The 19,211-nt window shown below is 34.4% G+C and overlaps 1 protein-coding gene across 11 annotated transcripts in view; it reads left to right on the top strand.

Annotated features, from left to right (window-relative positions):
* The window catches only part of PLCH1 (phospholipase C eta 1), a 208,656-nt gene that overhangs the window by 127,906 nt on the left and 61,539 nt on the right, over window positions 1-19,211 (top strand). For all 11 annotated transcript variants that reach the window (XM_011379273.2, XM_023524242.1, XM_011379263.2 and 8 more), the window contains 2 exons: window positions 7,169-7,298; window positions 10,581-10,751. In XM_011379273.2, coding sequence (XP_011377575.1) covers window positions 7,169-7,298; window positions 10,581-10,751 — 301 coding nt within the window. The remainder of the gene's footprint in view (window positions 1-7,168; window positions 7,299-10,580; window positions 10,752-19,211) is intronic.

Raw genomic sequence — 19,211 nt, 5'->3', positions numbered from 1 at the left:
GTAGCCATCTTAATGGGTGTGAGGTAGTATGTCATTATGGTTTTGACTGCATTTCCCTAATATTAATGGTATTGAGCATCTTTTCATGTGCTTGATGGCCATTTATATAACTTCTTTGGAGAAATGTTTATTCAAGTCCTATGCCCATTTTTGAATCAGGTTTTTTTTTTTTTTGTCATTAAGTTTTAGGAGTTCTCTATCAATTCATCTATGACAGATTTGAATCCCTTTTCAGATATATAATTTGCAAATATTTTCTTCCATTCTGTGGGCTGTCTTTTTACTCTGTTGATACTGTCCTTTGGCGCATAAAATTTAATTTTCATTAAGTTCAATTTTTCTATTTTTTCTCATTGCCTGTGCCTTTGGTATTATATTCAAGAAATTATTGCCAAATCCAATGTCATAAAGCTTTTGTCCTGTATTTTCTTCCAAAAGCTTTATTCTTTTAGATCTTACATTTAGATCCTTGATCCATTTTGAGTTAATTTTTGTATATGGTGTTAGGTAAAGGTCCAGCTTCATTCTTTTGAATATTGATATCCAATTTTTTCAGCATCATTTGTTGAAAAGACTGTTCTTTTCCAGTGTAATGGTCTTGGCACCCTTGTCAAAAATCACTGACCATGTGTATAAGGGTTTATTTCTGGGCTATTTTATTCCATTGGTTTACATGTTTGTCTTTATGCCAACACCACAGTTTCGATTACTGTCAATTTGTAGTAAGTTTTGAAATCAGGAACTGTCAGTCCTCCATTTTTGTTCTGCTTTTTCAAGATTATTTTGGTTGTTCATGGTCCCTAGAGATCTCATGAATTTTAGGATGAGTTTTCTATTTCTGCAAAAAATGTCATTGGGATTTTGATAAGGATTTTATTGAATTTGTAGATTGCTTAGGGTAGTAATAGCATTTTAACAATACCGCCTTCAATCTGTGAATGTGAGATGTGTTTCTATTTATTTATATCATTTTAAATTTCTTTAGCAATGTTTTGTAGTTTTCATTGTACAGCTCTTTTCAGCTCCTTGGTTAAGTTAATTCTTAAGTATTTTATTCTTTTTAATGCTATTGTAAATGGAATTGTTTTGTTATTTCCTTTTCAGATTGTTCATTTATGAAAATGCAACTGATTTGTGTGTTGCCTTTTTACCCTAGTACTTTCCTAAATTCATTTATTAAAAAGTTTTAACAACTTTTTCTTTTATGGAGTGAGTCTTTAGGGTTTTCTACATATGAGGTTATGTTATTAGCAAACAGATAATTTTATTTCTTCCTTTCCAATTTAGATGCTTTTTATTTCTTTTTCTTGCCTAATTGTTCTGGCTAGAACTTCTGGTACTATACTGAATAAAAGTAGTGAAAGTAGGCATCTTTGCTGTGTTCCTAATCTTGGAAGAAAAGCTTTCGATCTTTCACTATTGAATACGATGTTTGCTCTGGATTTTTCATATATGCTCTATTATGTTGAGGTGGTTTTCTTCTCTTCTATTTTGTTGAGTGGTTTTATCATGAAGGGTGATATATTTTAGCAAATGCTTTTATCGCATCAATTGAGATGTTCATGTGGCTTTTCTCTTTGTTATGTTAATGTCGTTTATTACATTGATTGATACTTGCATGTTGAATCAGCTTTGTATTCCAGAAATAAATTCTACTTGGTCATAGTGTATAATCCTTTTAATATGCTGCTGAATTGTTGAGAATTTTTTTTTTTTAATCAATGATCATAAGAGATATTGGTCCGTAGTTTTCTGTAATGTCTTTGGCTTTGTTATCAGATTAATGTTGGCCTCACAGAATGAGTTAGGAAGTGTTCCTTTCTTTTCAATTTATTTTGGGAAAAATTTAAGACAGATTGGTATTAGTTCTTTAAATGTTTGGTAGAATTCATCAGTGAAGCCATAAAGTCCAGAGCTTTTCTTTGTTGAGAGATTATTCATTCTATCTCCATACTAACTATAGATCTATTCAGATTATTCAGATTTTCTATTTCTTTGTGATTAGATTTGGTAGGTTTCTTGTTTCTAGGAATTTGTCCATTTCATCCATGTTATTCAGTTTGTTGGAATATGATTGTTCATAGTACTCTCATAATCTTTTATTATTTCTGTAGAATAGGTAGTAATATTCTCATTTTCATTTCTGATTTTAGTAATGGGAGTCTTTATTTTTTTCTTAGTCCATCTAGCTTAAAGTTTGTCAATTTTGTTGATCTTTTTGAAGAATGAACTTTTAGTTTTATTGATTTTTTCCTATTGTTTTTCTGTTCTCGATTTCATTTATCTTTGCACTGATTTTTCTTATTTTCTTCCTCCTACTAGTTTTGGGTTTGATTTGTTTTTCTTTTTCTAGTTTCTTAGGTTGTAAAATAGATGGTTGATTTGAGATCTTCTTTTCTAATGTAGTATTTATAGCTATAAATTTATTTTCCCCCTTAACACTGCTTTCACTGCATCCCATAAGTTTTGGTATGTTGTATTTTCATTTTCACTCACCTGTGAGTATTTTGTAATTCCTTGTGCTTTGCTTTGACCTTTTGGTTGTCTAAGGGTGTCAATTAATTTTCACAATTTTGTGAATTTTCCAGATTTCCTTTTGTTATTGATTTCAAACTTTACCCCATTGCGATCAGAGAAGATACTTTGTATGATATCTATCTTTTTAAATTTAGAATCTTAATTTGTGGCCTAAAATATGGTCTAGTCTGGAAAACATGCCACGTGCACTTGAGTAGAATTTGTATGTCATTGTGTAGGCTGACCGTATGGGTCTGTTAGATCTGGTTGGTTTATTGTCTTGTTTAAGTCCTCTGTTTCTCTACTTCTGTCTAGTTGTTCTATCCATTATTGTGTGTTGGGTATTGAAGTCTTCAACTATTATTGTAGAACTATATTTTTTTCAATTTTGTCAGTTTTTGCTTTATATATTTTGATGGTATATCATTAGATGCATAAATGTTTACAATTATTATATCTTCTTACTATGTCAAACCTTTTATCAATATATACTGCTCATTATAACCTTTTCATTTAAAGTCTATTTTGTCTGATATTAGTATAACCACTCCTGCTCTTTTTTGGTCACTATTCACATGGAATATCTTTTTCCATCTTTTCATTTTCAACCTGTTTGTATGGATCTCAAGTGAGTCCATTATAGACAACATATAGTTGGGTCATGTGCTTTTATTCATGCCAATCTCTGTCTTTTGTTCAGAGAGTTTATTCCATTTATATTTAAAGCATTTACTGATAAGGAGAGATTTTCTTCTGTCATTGTCCTCTTTCTTTTCTACATGCCTTATAGCTTTTTTTTTGTCCCTCATTTTCTGCATTCCTGACTTTTGGGTTTAGTTGATTTTTTTTTTTGCAGTGAAATGTTCAAATTTTTTCTCATTTCCTTTTGTGTATATTCTATGGTTATTTTCTTTGTGGTTATCATGGGGATTGCATTTAATATCTGAAAATTATAGTACTGTAGTTTGAATATACTAGCTTAAGCAATAATGTTTCGAATGTGATTTGTTTGTCCATGTTTACTAGCAGTAGAAATTTTTCATATTTGAATTAACTAGGTTGAAAACTGAGTGATTTCATATTCTGAAAATATGCTATTTGGAAAGCAAGTACGCCCCAGAACTGCACAGAGGAACAGTTCAAAAAAACACAAAAGCAGTTGATATTTGTGTCAGTGAGGAAAGAAAAGGAAAGAGGAAATTAATGAACGGTAAAGAGAAAGCTGATGTCAAACACAGGGAATGTTATTTGAGTCAGAGAACCATTCTCATATAGATTTGTTGTAACTTGTTAGGGTTTTAGATAATATCTTAATGCTAGAATGACATTCTTAATTGGACATACATTTAGTTACATTAATCGGGAGAACAAACTTGGAATGTTTGTTATTATTTGATTTCAATTAGGCCTGAAAATTTCAACTGTGAACAAATGATGAGAATAATGAATCTTAAATGGCTGTATAAAAAAATTCATCTAGTGTAAAGCATAATTCAAGCTATTTCTGCAGCATGAACATGTTGAATTGGAAGTGGATACAGTACTCATATCTATTAGAAACAATATACTGTTGTGGTTAAAGACTCAGACTGGTGCTGAGTTCGAGCCCCAAATCTGCCATGTACTATGCAACTCTGGGTGAGTTAAATTTCTTTGCCTCAGAGTTTTTATCTCTAATGTGGTAATGATATTAGTGATAGTGCCTACCCTATGCAGGTGTGTGAAGATCAGATGAGTTGATGTACACAAAGTGCTTAGACCCTTTATAAATAATAGCTGCTATCATTATTGCTTAAGAGAGATAAGGATTCGAAAATCTTTTGCTTCCTTATTCAAGTAGATTAAGGTCTGAAATCTCAGCAGCCCCAGCATGCAAAGATGATAGTACTGGCACCTAGTATCAGCATTTTTCTCCATCAGATCCTTCTCCTACTTTATTCTTCACCTTATCTCCTGACCCCACAAAGGAAATTATTACCTCTAGAAGGCTGTAGGGAGTTCCTTATGGATGCTGTAAACTGAAGCCTTGTGCCTTCTCTATAAATGAGGGATCCTGAAGCCTGTAGGGGAAATTCGGTCTACCATTTATTTTTATATGGGCCACTGAGCTAAGAATGGATTTTCAGTGGTTGAAAAAAAATCAAAGGACCAACAACATTTTGTAACATATGAAAATTATATGAAATTCAAATGTCAGTGTCCATAAATAAAGTGTTATCGGAACGTAAGCATGCCAGTTCATTTATATATTTTCTATTTAAGAATGGGAGAGTTGAGTAGTTGCAAATGGGACCAAATGGCCTGCAAAGCCTAAAATCTTTACTACTAGTCTCTTGATCCCAAAAGTTTGTCTACCCCTACACTAAATACCATTCATTGCTTTACATTTTCCTATAATTTCTTGATAGAAACACAGATCATAACTTTTCATTCAGTTTTTACTCTCGCAGTTTTTCTTTGTAGAATGACTGTTTTATTCTTAAATTTATCATGTGTATGGTGATGAATCACTAATCCAGAGCTTCCTTGGGCACTCATGTTGTAAGTAGGAAGAACAACTTTAAGATATCTGAATACTTTAACCTGCAATTGTATCTTATACCATGTGTACTGTTACTAGGAGAGAATGGTTTTCCTTTCACAGAGTCTTAGAGTTAAAGGGAACTTCAAGGCCATCTGGGTGTACTCATTATAGACAAAGAAATAGAAGCCCAAAGAAATGACATAAGTAACCCACTGTCACAGGGTTAGGTCAAAAGAATCAGAACTAGTGGGTATTTCTTGGTCTGATTCTACCTCTCTTTCTGTCTTACCTACCCTATGTCTTCTAAACCAACTGTCAAGGCCAACTTGTGTGTTGACACTGAAGGTGGCACAGACACAGGCCTTCCCTAAAGGGTCTGTATCTGCAGAATATTCTTACTTAGGGTGTGCTCGTCCCTGCCTTTTCTCTGGAGAAATCTTTGAGAGGCTTTGATAAAGAAGTATAGAATAAAAGGATGGAAATATTGCTGTCATTGGACTCATTTTATCATGTCTTTGAACATTGGCTAAATATTTGTGGGGCACAGAGCAGTGTCCATAGTCAAAAGAAATAGAGCTCATGGAATGGGCACTGTGGGCCCAGAAAACAAACACACAAACAAATGAGATTCGGTTACTTTTCAGTAATTGGCCCAAATATTCCACTCTTGGTTCTTTAGTTATTTTTCTTCAAGTCCTGGGTCACCCTTTACCTTCCTGGTGTCGTATGTAATGAGATCTTGCCTAAACTCTATGAGGAAAAATCGAAAGAACTGGGTTGGTTAATTTCAAATGTTATAAAGGGAACAAAATGTGAAACGAGGTGTTTACAATCAGAAATTCACCTCTATTTAACTTTGGAAGAAATAAGACTTTAATTCTCTGGTTACTTTTACTTTCTAAGGTACAATCTCCTACAATCATTAATTTGAATCGCCTAAGAAATGTAAACGTGCTGTTATCACTGAGAGGTTAGTTAATATTTCAACTTAAAATGAAAATCTCAGTTTGATGTCACCTGCTTGATAAGCAAATATTCTCCATTGACCCTTTCTTCTGACCTCCTCCCATTTTCTCATTTCTCAATTTTAAACCTATGCCTTTTGCGTACTTTGAGTCTGATTTCCTCACATTTCTTTCTTTCTTCTTCATTATCCTTCACATTTTGAAACTCAATTTGCTTTTCTAATCGTGTATACACACAATTTCTGCCTTTTGTAATTTAACTCTCGATAACTGTGAATCATCCATTTTTAAAACATGCCCTGCTAAAACTTGGAATTTTTCAACTCACCCATTTATTACCATTTATTCTCCAGTATGTAAAACAGTGCAATACTTATTCTCCTGAGGGTCCTTTAAAATTTCAATTCACCCGATGCAAATCCTTTGTGTATAAACTCAGTGTCACAGCCTCAGTCACCCAGCGTTATACCTGTTGCTTTGAGGGCAACCTGTAGCATGTCAGGCTTATAGTACGTATCACTGCCCTTGATTTATAAGTTTGGAGCTATTAGATAAGAACCATCAAAGCTAGTCAAAAGCAGATCTTCTGTGAAGGAGGAGAGAGGACTAGACCAGGTTGCATGAGATCTGGGTTTGACACCTGGGTCCCTTATTAAGCCTTACCAAATTTCTCCCTCTCTAGTTTATATCCTCATGTGAACAATAAGATTAAACTAGGTAGTCTAACCTTCTAAATGTAGGAGTGGGACTGAGAAAAGGGAACTGGAAAGATTGTGTAGTGTGGTATTGTGAAGATAACAAGACACTATATGAAAGGCTATAGAGGGAGAAGTTAAGGCCTAGGTTTGGTATATTTGGGGTTTTGCCACATTGTAGAGATACTTTAACAGACTGGATAACAACGTTTGAGTTGAAGAATCTCTCAAAATTATATGGTTTAACTCATTTCACAGTGGAGGGAATCACCTCTATGCGCTGTTCCTTTCCTTTCTTTTGTCGTTGTTGTTACTCTTAGTAGTTCACTAAGAGCCTGCGGATTGCAGGACCCTCTCAAAAAATTTCTTCTCAAGTTCGGTGTTGATGATAAACACTCTTGTGAGTATTCTGTGAGAGCAGTTTTTATTTTGTGAGAACACAAGTGCTTTTCTTGACGTTTCTGCACGTGGGTGAAGCAGACCTTTGAGGAAGCTGATAAGAATGGCGACGGCTTATTGAATATTGAAGAGATATACCAATTGACGCATAAACTAAATGTCAATCTACCCCGAAGAAAAGTCAGACAAATGTTTCAGGTAGGTTTTCACAATTGAGTTGGTCTTGTGTGAAGTACACATTAGAGGTTATTAGTGTACTTAGACATTTCAAAAGGCTATTTTGTTTTGTTGGAAACTCATATTTCCTTTGTATTACTTTATTTTTCTTTGCTGAAGAAAGGCATTTTGTTCAAGGGGAAAGAAACATTCTAAACTTACCATGAGTCCACAATTTCACTTCCTAAAATGCTTTTTTGTTGTCGTTTTTAGAGAGTAATTCCAAGCACTTTACCGACAAATAATGGAGTAAATGTGATCAAGTTTCTTAGGATGATGACATCTCATTTGCCTGTCTCACAGGCTGTTGTGAGGATCAGAATAAAAACTAACATGAAAAAAAAAATAGCACTTGTCAAAATCTTCAAGAGCCCTCTTTTGTTTCAGAGGAGTTTAAGATTTAGAATGCACAGGTCTTACCTTTTAGGGAACTCTCCAGAAGTTCATTCAACTGCTTGTTGGTGTTAGGTGAGATGCTCTTTCCTGTTGACAAGTCCTTGAGGAAAGTCCTTAGGCCCACATTTACTCCTATCTGGGACTGTACTTAGTCCTCTGTCTATGATGCAGAAGTCAGCTCTGTTACATTTAAGTTGGTGCAAAGACAATGTTAGATAATTAGTAATTACTAGTATATTAATTTAGGAAAGGCTCTAATTTGGAGGTAAGAGATATGCACAATCCATGTTCTACAATGATTTTCTAAGTGGCTGGGTAGGTGACATTTTGTACATGTAAAATAAGTATATAGGGTGATAGTTCATGATTTTTAATGTTTCGTACTTCCTTTGTTTTCTAAGCACTTGCCTTTGAAGGGGGTAAGGGCAGAAACAGCATGAGGGCTGAGTTGCGACGGTAAATGGAAGATGGAGGCTGGCTTCCATCTGACCTCTTGGAACGGTCCTGTCCTTGGAAACTCTTGGCTGGAGATGGTTTGTGTTGTGGGGAACTTGGTCCCATTGCACTGAGGAACAAATGAGAGAAAGGAAAGAAAAGGAGGGAATGAGATAATACTATGGAAGGAACCCCAGAGATGGAGTGACGGGCTTTGGATGGGAAATGAGTTGTCACAAATGGAGTGAATTGTCCTTTAAACTATGAAAAGGCTTGCCACATTCCCGGCACTCTCCGTGGCATCTTGTTTTTGTCTTGTTGTGAGCTGCACCTCCCAATCTGATCCTTTTTGTAGGGGGTGTTCATAGCACTGAAGAGGTAGCTGCTGGCTAAACCAGAGACACCGAGCTTAAAGAGGAGGGCAAAGTTTATACCTATAAAAGTAATGTTTTCTTTGGTAGTTTTTGAAAGTAAGATAATGCAGAAATGTAAGATATTAAATTATTTTTACTTCTATATTTTTCCCCTTTAGACACCTTTTATCTCTAATACACCTTTAGAGGGTGAACCAGAAAATGTTTATGTCAAATGTCTATGGGTTCAAAGTAAATACTTTAGAGAAGTTTTAAGAAAACATTAAGGGTCTCTTTTTATGACCTTTGATTCAAAGACTTATCAAGCCAGAAGTGCGTGGAGAAGCATTTGGGCCTGTTGTATGCAGAACATGTCTGCGTGGGTCTTGCTTCTAGCACGGTTCTGTAAGTGCTCATGGCGGAGGTGATAGGACCAAGGATCTTAGTATTATTTCGGGAAAATTCTCTTAAAAAAATTATTTTTGAATGAATTTCTGCTAAAGACATTAAAGCCTTCCTAGAATTTTCATTTATTTTTATTTTTATTTTTTTTTGCCTTTTTGCCTTTTCGTTGCAGTGCAAGATTCAATTGATTTTTAAAAAAATAATCTTAAGGAAGATAGGGCTAGCTTCTTTTGAAATCTTTGATGCTATGGTTTAAACCTCAGAGTTTTACTACTCTTAATTGTTTAGGCAGTTATAAAGAAGTCTTGAAAAATGTTTCATCTCTGTGTCAGGATTAGATATTTTGAAACAAAGTTATGGCAGAAATGTGAACATTAGATCTAGCTCCAGTGTTCATTAGGATGCAAAGATTCTACAACCGAGAGCCTCAAACACCAAAACTGCTGATGTTGTGCAGACCCATCTGCCTCTATTTTTAAAATGACAGAAGGCAACAGCAATCAGCCTCACGAAGAAACTACGTATGATTTAAATATTGATTAAAGTGTTTGTTAATAATTGACCCAAAGTTAGCAAAGTTTAAAAAAAGATTTTTATGCACACTTTGATTCTCAAACCTGTGTTTAAAACCACATAACAGCTGCGACTACTTTACAAATCCCACGAATTTCAAAATGCCAGTGTTTCCCTGTCAGTTTTTGTTCAGTTACAACTGTGTACACTTAGAATGAAGTTCATGTAAATGGGTTTGCTGCTCATTATATATTTGAAAATAACAGTTTTGTGGTGTTAACATTTTTAGCCAATTAGAAGGAAGAAACATGGTGAAAGATGCTTGCTCAATAGTTGCTAGAAATAAATAATTTCAACTACAAATCAGTTCAGATGGATTTTTCAGACTTAAATGGAGGAAAAGCAGGGAGGGAACAATGATATTGATGACTGTAAGAACACTGAACTACCTATGCAAAATTAGGAGAGATTCTGCTATAGTTAAGTTACATTTGATTAAAATGCAGTTCAGAAGATGGTATTTTCACTATGTGTTAAATATATCTTCTCTCTTTTGTTCATGATTAGTCTTATTCAAGATTTCTTTTTCATTAGTTTCTTCGAAACAGCAGCTTTTGGTTGAATCACTCACATTTGATTTATATTCATTTGTTTTCTATTTCTTGCTTTCTGCTCTTGTTTATAATTTATTTCTTTCTATTTTCTTTAGCTTAAATTCTTTCTTAGGTTTTGAGTTGAATTATTAGCTTACTTGTTTTTAATCAACCTTGTTTTCTAATAAACTGAAAACTTCAAGTTTCCTCTACTGCTTTAACTTCATCACACCAGTTTAAATATGTAATGCATGCGTTCAGTTTCTTTTTTAGAAGATATTATGTTGTTTTCAGGCATAGTTTTTTTTAGAAAAGCTTTCTTTGTTTTATGAATTTACGGTGATCAGTAAAATCAGTTTTTATAAGGTCGATTCTTCATAATTTACAACTTTGCTTGCAACCTGATGATATATAGTCCATTTTAAAGTTGATCCATGTGTGCTTGAAAAGAATGTGTGTTTACCATTTGTGAAATGTATACTAGCCTTTTATAGTAAATATTATTTCCCAGTACGGAATTTCCTATTTCAGACTTTCAAACTGCCTTGTTTTTTCTATGCCACTTTCAGGAAGCTGATACAGATGAAAATCAGGGAACTTTGACATTTGAAGAGTTCTGTGTTTTTTACAAAATGATGTCACTGAGACGGGACCTTTATTTGTTGCTCTTGAGCTACAGTGACAAGAAAGATCACCTAACTGTGGAAGAACTGGCCCAGTTTTTGAAGGTGGATCAAAAGGTAGTATTAGATTGTTGAATGTTTACTTAGAAAAAAATTGTGAAAGATACAATGGGTTTCTCTTGGGGTTGGATGTAGATATACTTTAAATTTAGGATAGAGGTATAAATATCACAGTTCCACAGAAATCTTAAAAAAGATGTTTTTTCAGAAGTCTTATCTTTGAGTTATTTAAAATGTTTCTTGCAGCTTTTAAAGAGGAAGTGATAAATTGAACACATACATTTTTTACCTTCAATATGTTGAATATGGCTACGTGTATTTTTTCACAAAGTTGAATGGTAACTCGTGTTCCATTTTAGATACAATGGTAATGTTTTCTTTACATTAGTTATATTGCTAGGTATTTATTAACTATGATGTAATTCTTAACTGGCAAAATAGTTATTCATTGATAATTCTGATGGGAAATTGCCATTTGGTCATACGAAAAGAGTAAGTAAATTAAGTCCTGATTAGCAAAGGGAATCCCAAAATGTATTTAAAATAAGACTTTTAATTTTAGTACTATGTAGGATGAATTGCGATAATAAGGTAAGTTTTGTCCTACTGCTTTATAAATATTGCCTTAGACTCTGTTTCTCACTAAAGTAGATTTGTTTTTGTTTTTGTTTTTTTCCCCAGCTTTATTGAGGTATACTTGATGAATAAAAATTATATATATTTAAGGTATACAACATGAGGTTTCGATATCTATATGTACTATGAAATGATTACCACAGTCAAGCAAATTAACATATCTGTCAGCTCATGTGGTTACAATTTATTTTTGTGTGGCAAGAACACTCAAGATCAACTCTTAGCAAATTTCAAGTATATAATATAGTAACATTAACTATAGTCACTATGCTGTACATTAGATCTCCAGATTTGTTCCCTATAATTGAACCTTTGTATTCTTTGACCAACTTTCTTCCCACTCTCCCCCTCTCCTCCCGACCCCCCCATACCTGGAAACCAACATTCTACTCTCTGCTTTTATGATTTTGACATTTTTGCATTCCACGTATAGTGAGATCATGCAGTGTTTATCTTTCTGTGTCTGACATTTCATTTAGCGCAATTCCTCTTGGTTTTAAACATGTTGTGGCAAATGGCAGGAATGATTTAATCAAGTATGCCTACATAATGGAACCTCTATAAAAACCTCAAAACCACGGGGTTTGGAGGCTTCCTGGTTGGCGAACACATAGAAGTGCTGGGTGGGGGTGCTCTGAGGGGGCAAGAGAACGCCATACAACTCCCCCTACCTTGCCTTGTGTATCTCTTCCACTTTATAATAAACCACTAATAAATAGTAAGTAAGGCATCTTTCTGAATTCTAAGTCATTCTAGTGAATTATAGAAATTGAGTCAGGGGAACTGATAAAGACTTTCTCTTTGACTAAACTCTACATAGGCTCTTCTGAGCCCCTTTTCAACCAGACCCTGGCCTTGGGCATTGTCCTCAAGCGTCCAGTTGTAGCAAGAATGCTGCTCAGTCAATTTAACCAGAATCCCCATCTGATCACCTTTGGTATCTTATAGAGATTCCTCATTCTCCACTATCCCCCAGGTGATATTTGATTGCCCTGGCCTGCCTTCAACAAGAATTCTGTTAGATCAGTTCATCTAGAATTGTCTTCTCCACGATGTTTCTTCCACTGATCCCTACCCTACTCCTTGGCTATAAATCCCCACTGGTTCGTCCTGTATTTGGAATTGAACTAGTTGTATACTGAGTTCTCTTTTCCCCTATTGCAGTATGTAATTAGTGATTAAAATCTGTTTTCACTGCTTTAACTACTGTCCAGTTCTGTTTTTTTTTGACAGAACCCCCAAATTTGTGGTAGGCCAAGCAGAAATGGGGATAGCCCAAACCCCTATTTTGTGGCTGGCATCTGGCTTGGGGACAGTCTGGAAGCCTGAGTCCTTAACCTTGGGAGTCTAATGCCAACCCTGGGTAGTTTATGCATCCAGTTAGTGTCAGAGAATCAGAGATTTGGTTGGTGTCAGAAAAAAAGACACTAGACCTGGTAATATTTTACTTTATCTCATTACCATAGTCACATACATTTTGGGAATAACAGATTCAGATTTTATGAATTTTGTTGTTGCTTTTTTAAGGGTTAAGCTGGATAGTGTTAGCAAAATGTTTTATCTAACTGTCATTTTAATAGCTTGATAATTTGGCAAAGGCAGAGATTCTCCATGACCAAAGTTAGCTATAAGACAGGTAGAAAATAGGAAAGAGGTAAGAGAAGATTTTTTTTTTTGGCCTAAAGAATGTGCCCTTTTACATTTCTCCTCTTCTGTTTCCTGCCATTATCACTACTTCCCCATTCTCATGGGAAAACCCCTTCCTAGTACAGTGGAAAGAACAATAGACCAGGAGCATTGAAGACCTATACTCCACACCCTGTAAGCTTTATTGGTTGGAGAATCATGGGCAGGCCAATTAGCATTGTCTCTGAGCCTTGACTTCCTCATCTGCACAAAGCAGAGCCAGATGTCTACCTTTCCTATCTCACATTATCAAATCCGAAGTTGGATTGTAATGATGAACGGGAAAGCCCTTTGACAGAGATATTCAGAAGCACAGCAGTGTGAAAAATTTTACATGTTTAAAGCTACTGATTTCAGATTCATTAGGCTAGCGGAATTAACCCAATCCATTGATAGTGGATGTCACTTGCTAATAGACATATGCATCTTCCCTCCTTTTGGTTATATTGACATTTGACCAGTAAATTTTAGTTGAGAAAAACAGAGGGCAACATTTCTTGACAGCAGCATTTCGTGACATCTGCCCCTGGCAGATGATTACCTGTATTCAGTTTAATTTTCTAAATTAGCTTGAAACTACATATGAGCATAACCTGAAAGAAATTTTAAAAATTATGATACATCAAGAGGCATAAACCATAAAGGAAAATATTAATGTTCTAAAACTTTAAGTTTATATGTGATCCAATGTAGCCAACACCATAAAAATTAATATTAAGTACAAACTAGGAAAATATGTGCAACATATAAAAGAGAGAAATCATGGATTTCCGTAATATGGATATTGTTCTTGTGGGCTATTGAGGAAAAAAATGAATACCCAATAGAAAAATGGGCAAAATGTTTGAAGCATAAAAATTTTTAAAAAGTGAATAAATCTATGAAAAATGTTCCTGGTCCATTAGTAATTTGAAAATATGAAAACCAAGAGACTTACCTATCAAATTAGTAAAGGTTAAAAAAATTATTACTAAACATGATGTTCATTTCTTATATTTCTGTTGAAGTTGTGGAATGGTATAATCTTTCTATAAGACAGTTTTATTTATCAAATGTTATTTAATTTATTATACTTTTACCAATCCATTTTATTTCTAGTAATTTATCCTAAGAAAATAATTGTGTACAGAAAAAAAGTTATAAGGTCATTCATTTCAGCATTCTTTAAAAGACAGAAAAATTCATTGTGATCTAAATATGCAGCAAGAGAGTTATTTTTTAGTCAAGAATTTTGTGAGGTTTGAACTTTTAAAATGGGATGTTCACAAAGGAACAAATCTGAGCCAATATGACATTCCATATGGCAGTATGTAATTCATTTGTTTCTGATGGCATAAGGTTGGTATAGACACCAGAGTATTCAGCTTTTGTAGATTTACTCAGTTGTGAAGTGAAATATCACTGCTGCCCACATATGCTGTCAAAGGTTATGTGAAATCAAACATTGGCCCACAGGTCAGATTTTCATTTCACTGAAGCTCTCTGAAAATTGATTTTATGTCTTTGACAGGTCCAAGTGCTGTTTGATTAGGACTTTCATCCTTAAAATGTGGATGTGTTAAGGGAAACTCTCACTCTTTTATGAAACTCTCATTCTTTTATGTCTGCGAAGAAATGCCAGTTAAGCAATAAGCTAGCAAGAAGCCAGCTGGCTGAGGTTTCTCTTGTATTCACAGATAATGATCACAGAAATCCATCAGTCTGTGGTTCCAAAGTACTAGGGCTGTTTGAGGCTTTTTGTTTCTTCCCCGCTCTTCCTTGTTTGCCAAAAACAACTTATATCTCCTCCAGAGTTCCTATCCATTTCTTGGCACGGGGGCTGAATGTGTTTTGTGTTTAATCCTTTTCAGACTTTTGGTTCAGAAGTGATCATTTGATTGAATGATCATTTGATTGAATGATTCCCTTAACCCCCTTGACGACCTTTCTTAGCAAGCCTCTACCCTCTCGTTATCTTTTTGTTTCTTATGGATTGAGAAGAGAGGAAGAGAAGACAGGAATATTGAAGCACCCTTCTAGTTTATTAAGAGCAAATGCTACCTTCAGAGATAAGTCTAAAGTGTATTTCTATTTATGCAATGCTTTCAGCTAAAATATGCTTGTAGATGGGTTAATTCTAGGAGATTTTTCGGAGCTTTTCTGATCTTATGCTAGAGGGGCTTCTTATTGTAACTTTGTTTTTCTGATCTATACATTATCTCTTTGTGGTGGTCTACCAGTTGCCCCTTTTTCTTCTTTATTCTGAGAGAGAATATGTTTTTGTTGTTTTAAGTCACCAAGTTTGTGATAATTTGTTACAGTAGCCCTAGGAAATTAACACACCATCCAAAGGAAAAACACCCTAAAAATACTTATATCAGGAGTCTCCAAATAAAATAGTTCAGCCAGAGAATTCCACAGTGAAGCCCAGGAGTCATTAAACCTTATTCAAGAATACAAAACTTCCAACCAATTTTTTTATTGCCTAGTTTTTAAATAGCCAGTTTTAAAAAATATGTTTTAAATAGCCAAGGAGTCTACATGTTTGAGGAAATATTTTACTATAAGAAACAGAAACCAAGACAAATAGAATCAAGAAAGCTGGAGGAATTGGAGGCAATGCAGGGAGAAAGAAAAATTTAAAACTGACATTAATACATCAGAGAAATAGATAAAATTGTGGCCATGAAGCAGGAGAAGGTGCTGAGAGAAAAGATTCAGAGGAAGAAAAGAGCAGAGAACTAAGCTTATTAAATGGTGTAGAACACAAAAATTGAGAAAATTGCTGAGAAGGTAGAACAAACAAGAAAGAAATGGAAAATGGAAAGAAAAGATAAGGAAATCAGTAGATTGATCCAGAAGGTCCACTATCTGAATAACAGGAGTTACAGCAAAAGATAAGAAGAAATAAAAGGGAGGAAATTATCAAAAAAGTAATACAAGAAATGATTAGCACTAACAGATAGGTAGGGCTCACTGAGTGCCAAGCACAGTGAATGTAAAAAGATTGCAGAGACAAGTAATAGTGAAATTTTGCAATGCCAAGGATAAAGTGAACCCCTAAAAGCTTGCATCAAGAGAAGAACTAACTAAGTTAATGAACAAAAATAGGTCCCATGAAAAGGATTGGAATCAGAATGGCATCAGACTTCTCAACAGCAAATGTGGAAGACAGAAAACACAGAGGCAATGATTTCTGGCCTAGAATTTTTCTACCTGGCTAAACCATTAACCAGTTGTATGTGTGGAATAAAAAAACACAACACACACAAACACATACAAGAAATACATAATTTACTTCTCGAATGCTCTTTGACAGTGACAGATGGAAGTCAGGGCGAAAGCTGAAAAAAGTTCTAGAACTCATCCAACCTGAAGAAGGAGGACTTTTCAAGGGGGAAAAATGCTATTTATGGATTACCTGTTGCCTTTGGATGAGTGAAAAATAATACTGAGAGACCATTAGAGTCATAAGTAAGAAGCTGTGATAGGGTCATTTAAAATTAACCAAATAGGTAAGAATCACAGCAATTAAATCAGAAAAACATGTAAAAGAAGAAAAAATCATATTATACAACAGATTCAATGTTCAACCTTTGCATAGATAAAAACAATTTACACACCAGAGAATAATTTAATAAAAATTAAGTTATAACCATATTGGGAGGATGGATAGAGAGAGAAAGTTAATTTTGCTGGCACCAAAGAGCTAAGTCTTTATCTAACACATAAAAAATTAATAGACAATATTTAAGGCATATAAAACAGAAAATAATAGCATCATTTGCATAATTATTAGGAATATAAAGACTCCTTCCACAAGACATATCTAGAAATGTTGGCATTTTTGCCTATAGATTGTGATTCTGGGTATTAGGCGTGGGCGTTCTGCTTTTAGTCATAGGTATCTTAGTTTTGACTTATTTAATTATGAATTCATTACTTTGACAAAAGCAAATTAAAAAGCTTAGCAATATTAAAATTCTCTGAAAATTCTGTTAAGATTTTGTGTTTGGTGTGTTTCGAAATCATGACTATATCAATTATAATTATTTACTCCCTCCGACTGTTTTGAAGTTTGCACTCACTTGAACAGCTTTGCTAGAAGACTTACAAAGAAGTGTGAGAATAAAACATTGGTGTCAGAACACAAGTGTTTTATAAATCCATGACCTTGGTTTCTACAACTAGTCTATCTGAAGTAGATTGACCTTTAATATGAGGACTATTTAGTCTTTTCTCTTTGGGATGAGATTAAAGAACTATAATAAACAAGGAAAAAAGAATGGAGTTCAACCTGGACTAATCAAAGAAGTCAAATTATAGTAACTGATTTGAAAGTTGCAAAAATTTTAAAAGTCAAAATTCAGGAGTTCCAGCTATATTGAAACACCAGTTTCAAAGAAAGCATTTCAAGTTTTCAGTATAAATAAAGAAAAGCACCCAGAGAATAGATACAATATAAAAGAAAAACTTGGACTTGAAGTCAGAAGGTTGAATTTGAACCTTGGTTCTGCCTCTTACTGGATTTGTGACTTGGATTAAAATAGTTAACCTTAGTATCAGTTTTCCTTTCTACATAATGGGGATAAAAATACTACCTTTACAAGACTGTTGTAAGAACTATTTAAGATTGTGGATATAAAAGCTCTTTATAAACTGCACAACACTGACCATGTTATTCAATGTAAAGAACCATTATTAAAATCAAGTTTTATATAAATCAAGTTTTCCTTAAGTTCTTATTTTAGAGCCAACAGCCTTGAACAGTAAGAACATTAGAGACAGCAAGTGACTCAGAGATAGATAGCAAATAACACTTCCAAATGAACTCCATGGGAAATAGGGAGTAAGTGTTTCTGTTTTACCTTACCAGCTAAGTCAAATGGGAAGCAAAACATGGGGAAAAAGGACAATAAAGAGCATTAACCGATATTGAACCTTCATTCATTCAGTGAAACCCCAATATAACTTTTTAAGTAAAGTCTAAAAAATTCAATTGTGTAAAATGTAGGATTTTACTGTGGAGAGGTTAATTAAATAAGGATAGGGATGGGAGAAGGATAGGAGCTGATCGACTCATATTTCAGTTGTCATTATGAGGCTTTACTGTTTTTTACTGAGTTAATCCTAAATACTTGAATTTAGGGCAGAAAGTGGATTATTTCCCATTAATTCTTTCATAGTACCTAGAAAACTGTGACTTCCCAGAATGCCTACTAATATTTTCACCAATTTAATGAACACTTTTCAAATATGATGCATTTTGTTAGCACATCCTGCTTTGTATCTTGGACTAGTATCTTGTTCTTACTCATCTGCAATTAGCTCCATCCCAGGATAAGTTTCTTGTTTGTTTAGATCTCATGGGCTCCTGGTAGACTTCCTGAGTCTAGTTCAAGGCCCGTACATCTCTGAACAAATGGCCTCATAAGCCAAATAATTGCAATGTAAACTCAGTCTTCCCATGGCACATATAATTTTTATCAGTTTGGTTCTTTTTATTTTGTGAGATATTATCTTTTGGATTGCATGCGATAAACCTCTGTAGGTTATAGCAGGCAAATTACGGATCTGCTCAAAGCCTGACTGGATCAGTGGAGGTGCTCGTTGGTAGCATGGTTTAATTTATGGTATTTTCAGGTGTTATCTGGTAGTGTAGGCCTCTGAATAAAGTAAGAATTATAAATTTCACTCAAAGGATGGATTAGCCATTATGCAGCTTGTTTTTGGGGGGAATAAAGCATTCTGTGCTTCTTCAGGCAGGCAAAAAATAGCTGCATAACAGAGCTTTATTTCCCCCCCTGCAAAAAGCTTAACTGTTATTAAATAGGCTGTTTAGAAAAATTAGATTTTATTAAAACATAAGTATGCAACCTAAGAGATAATAGAATCTTTCAAAAGTATTGGAATATGAAATACTGGCTCACATGATTAGCTTCCTCTATCACAATTCATCAGTACTTTTAAATGTCACCCTTAAATTGTGAGAATCAATGGATTTTCGATCAAAATATCACATCCTTTATGCTGCTGTTTAATTAAAGAAATGATTCCTGAAGAGTTTACTTTTCCCAGCGACACTCAGTACGTGATGTTCATACAGCAACCTTGAGGCTGGCTCGGTAACACTAGCATGTCCAGCTTTCGGGAGCCACACGTTCTTACAAATATCAGTTCGTTTAATCCTCACAGCTGCCTTATAAGGTAGCCACA

This window comes from Pteropus vampyrus, unplaced genomic scaffold (assembly GCF_000151845.1).
Source record: "Pteropus vampyrus isolate Shadow unplaced genomic scaffold, Pvam_2.0 Scaffold12, whole genome shotgun sequence".
NCBI lineage: Eukaryota > Metazoa > Chordata > Mammalia > Chiroptera > Pteropodidae > Pteropus > Pteropus vampyrus.
This window is presented reverse-complemented; position numbering and strand designations above follow the sequence as displayed.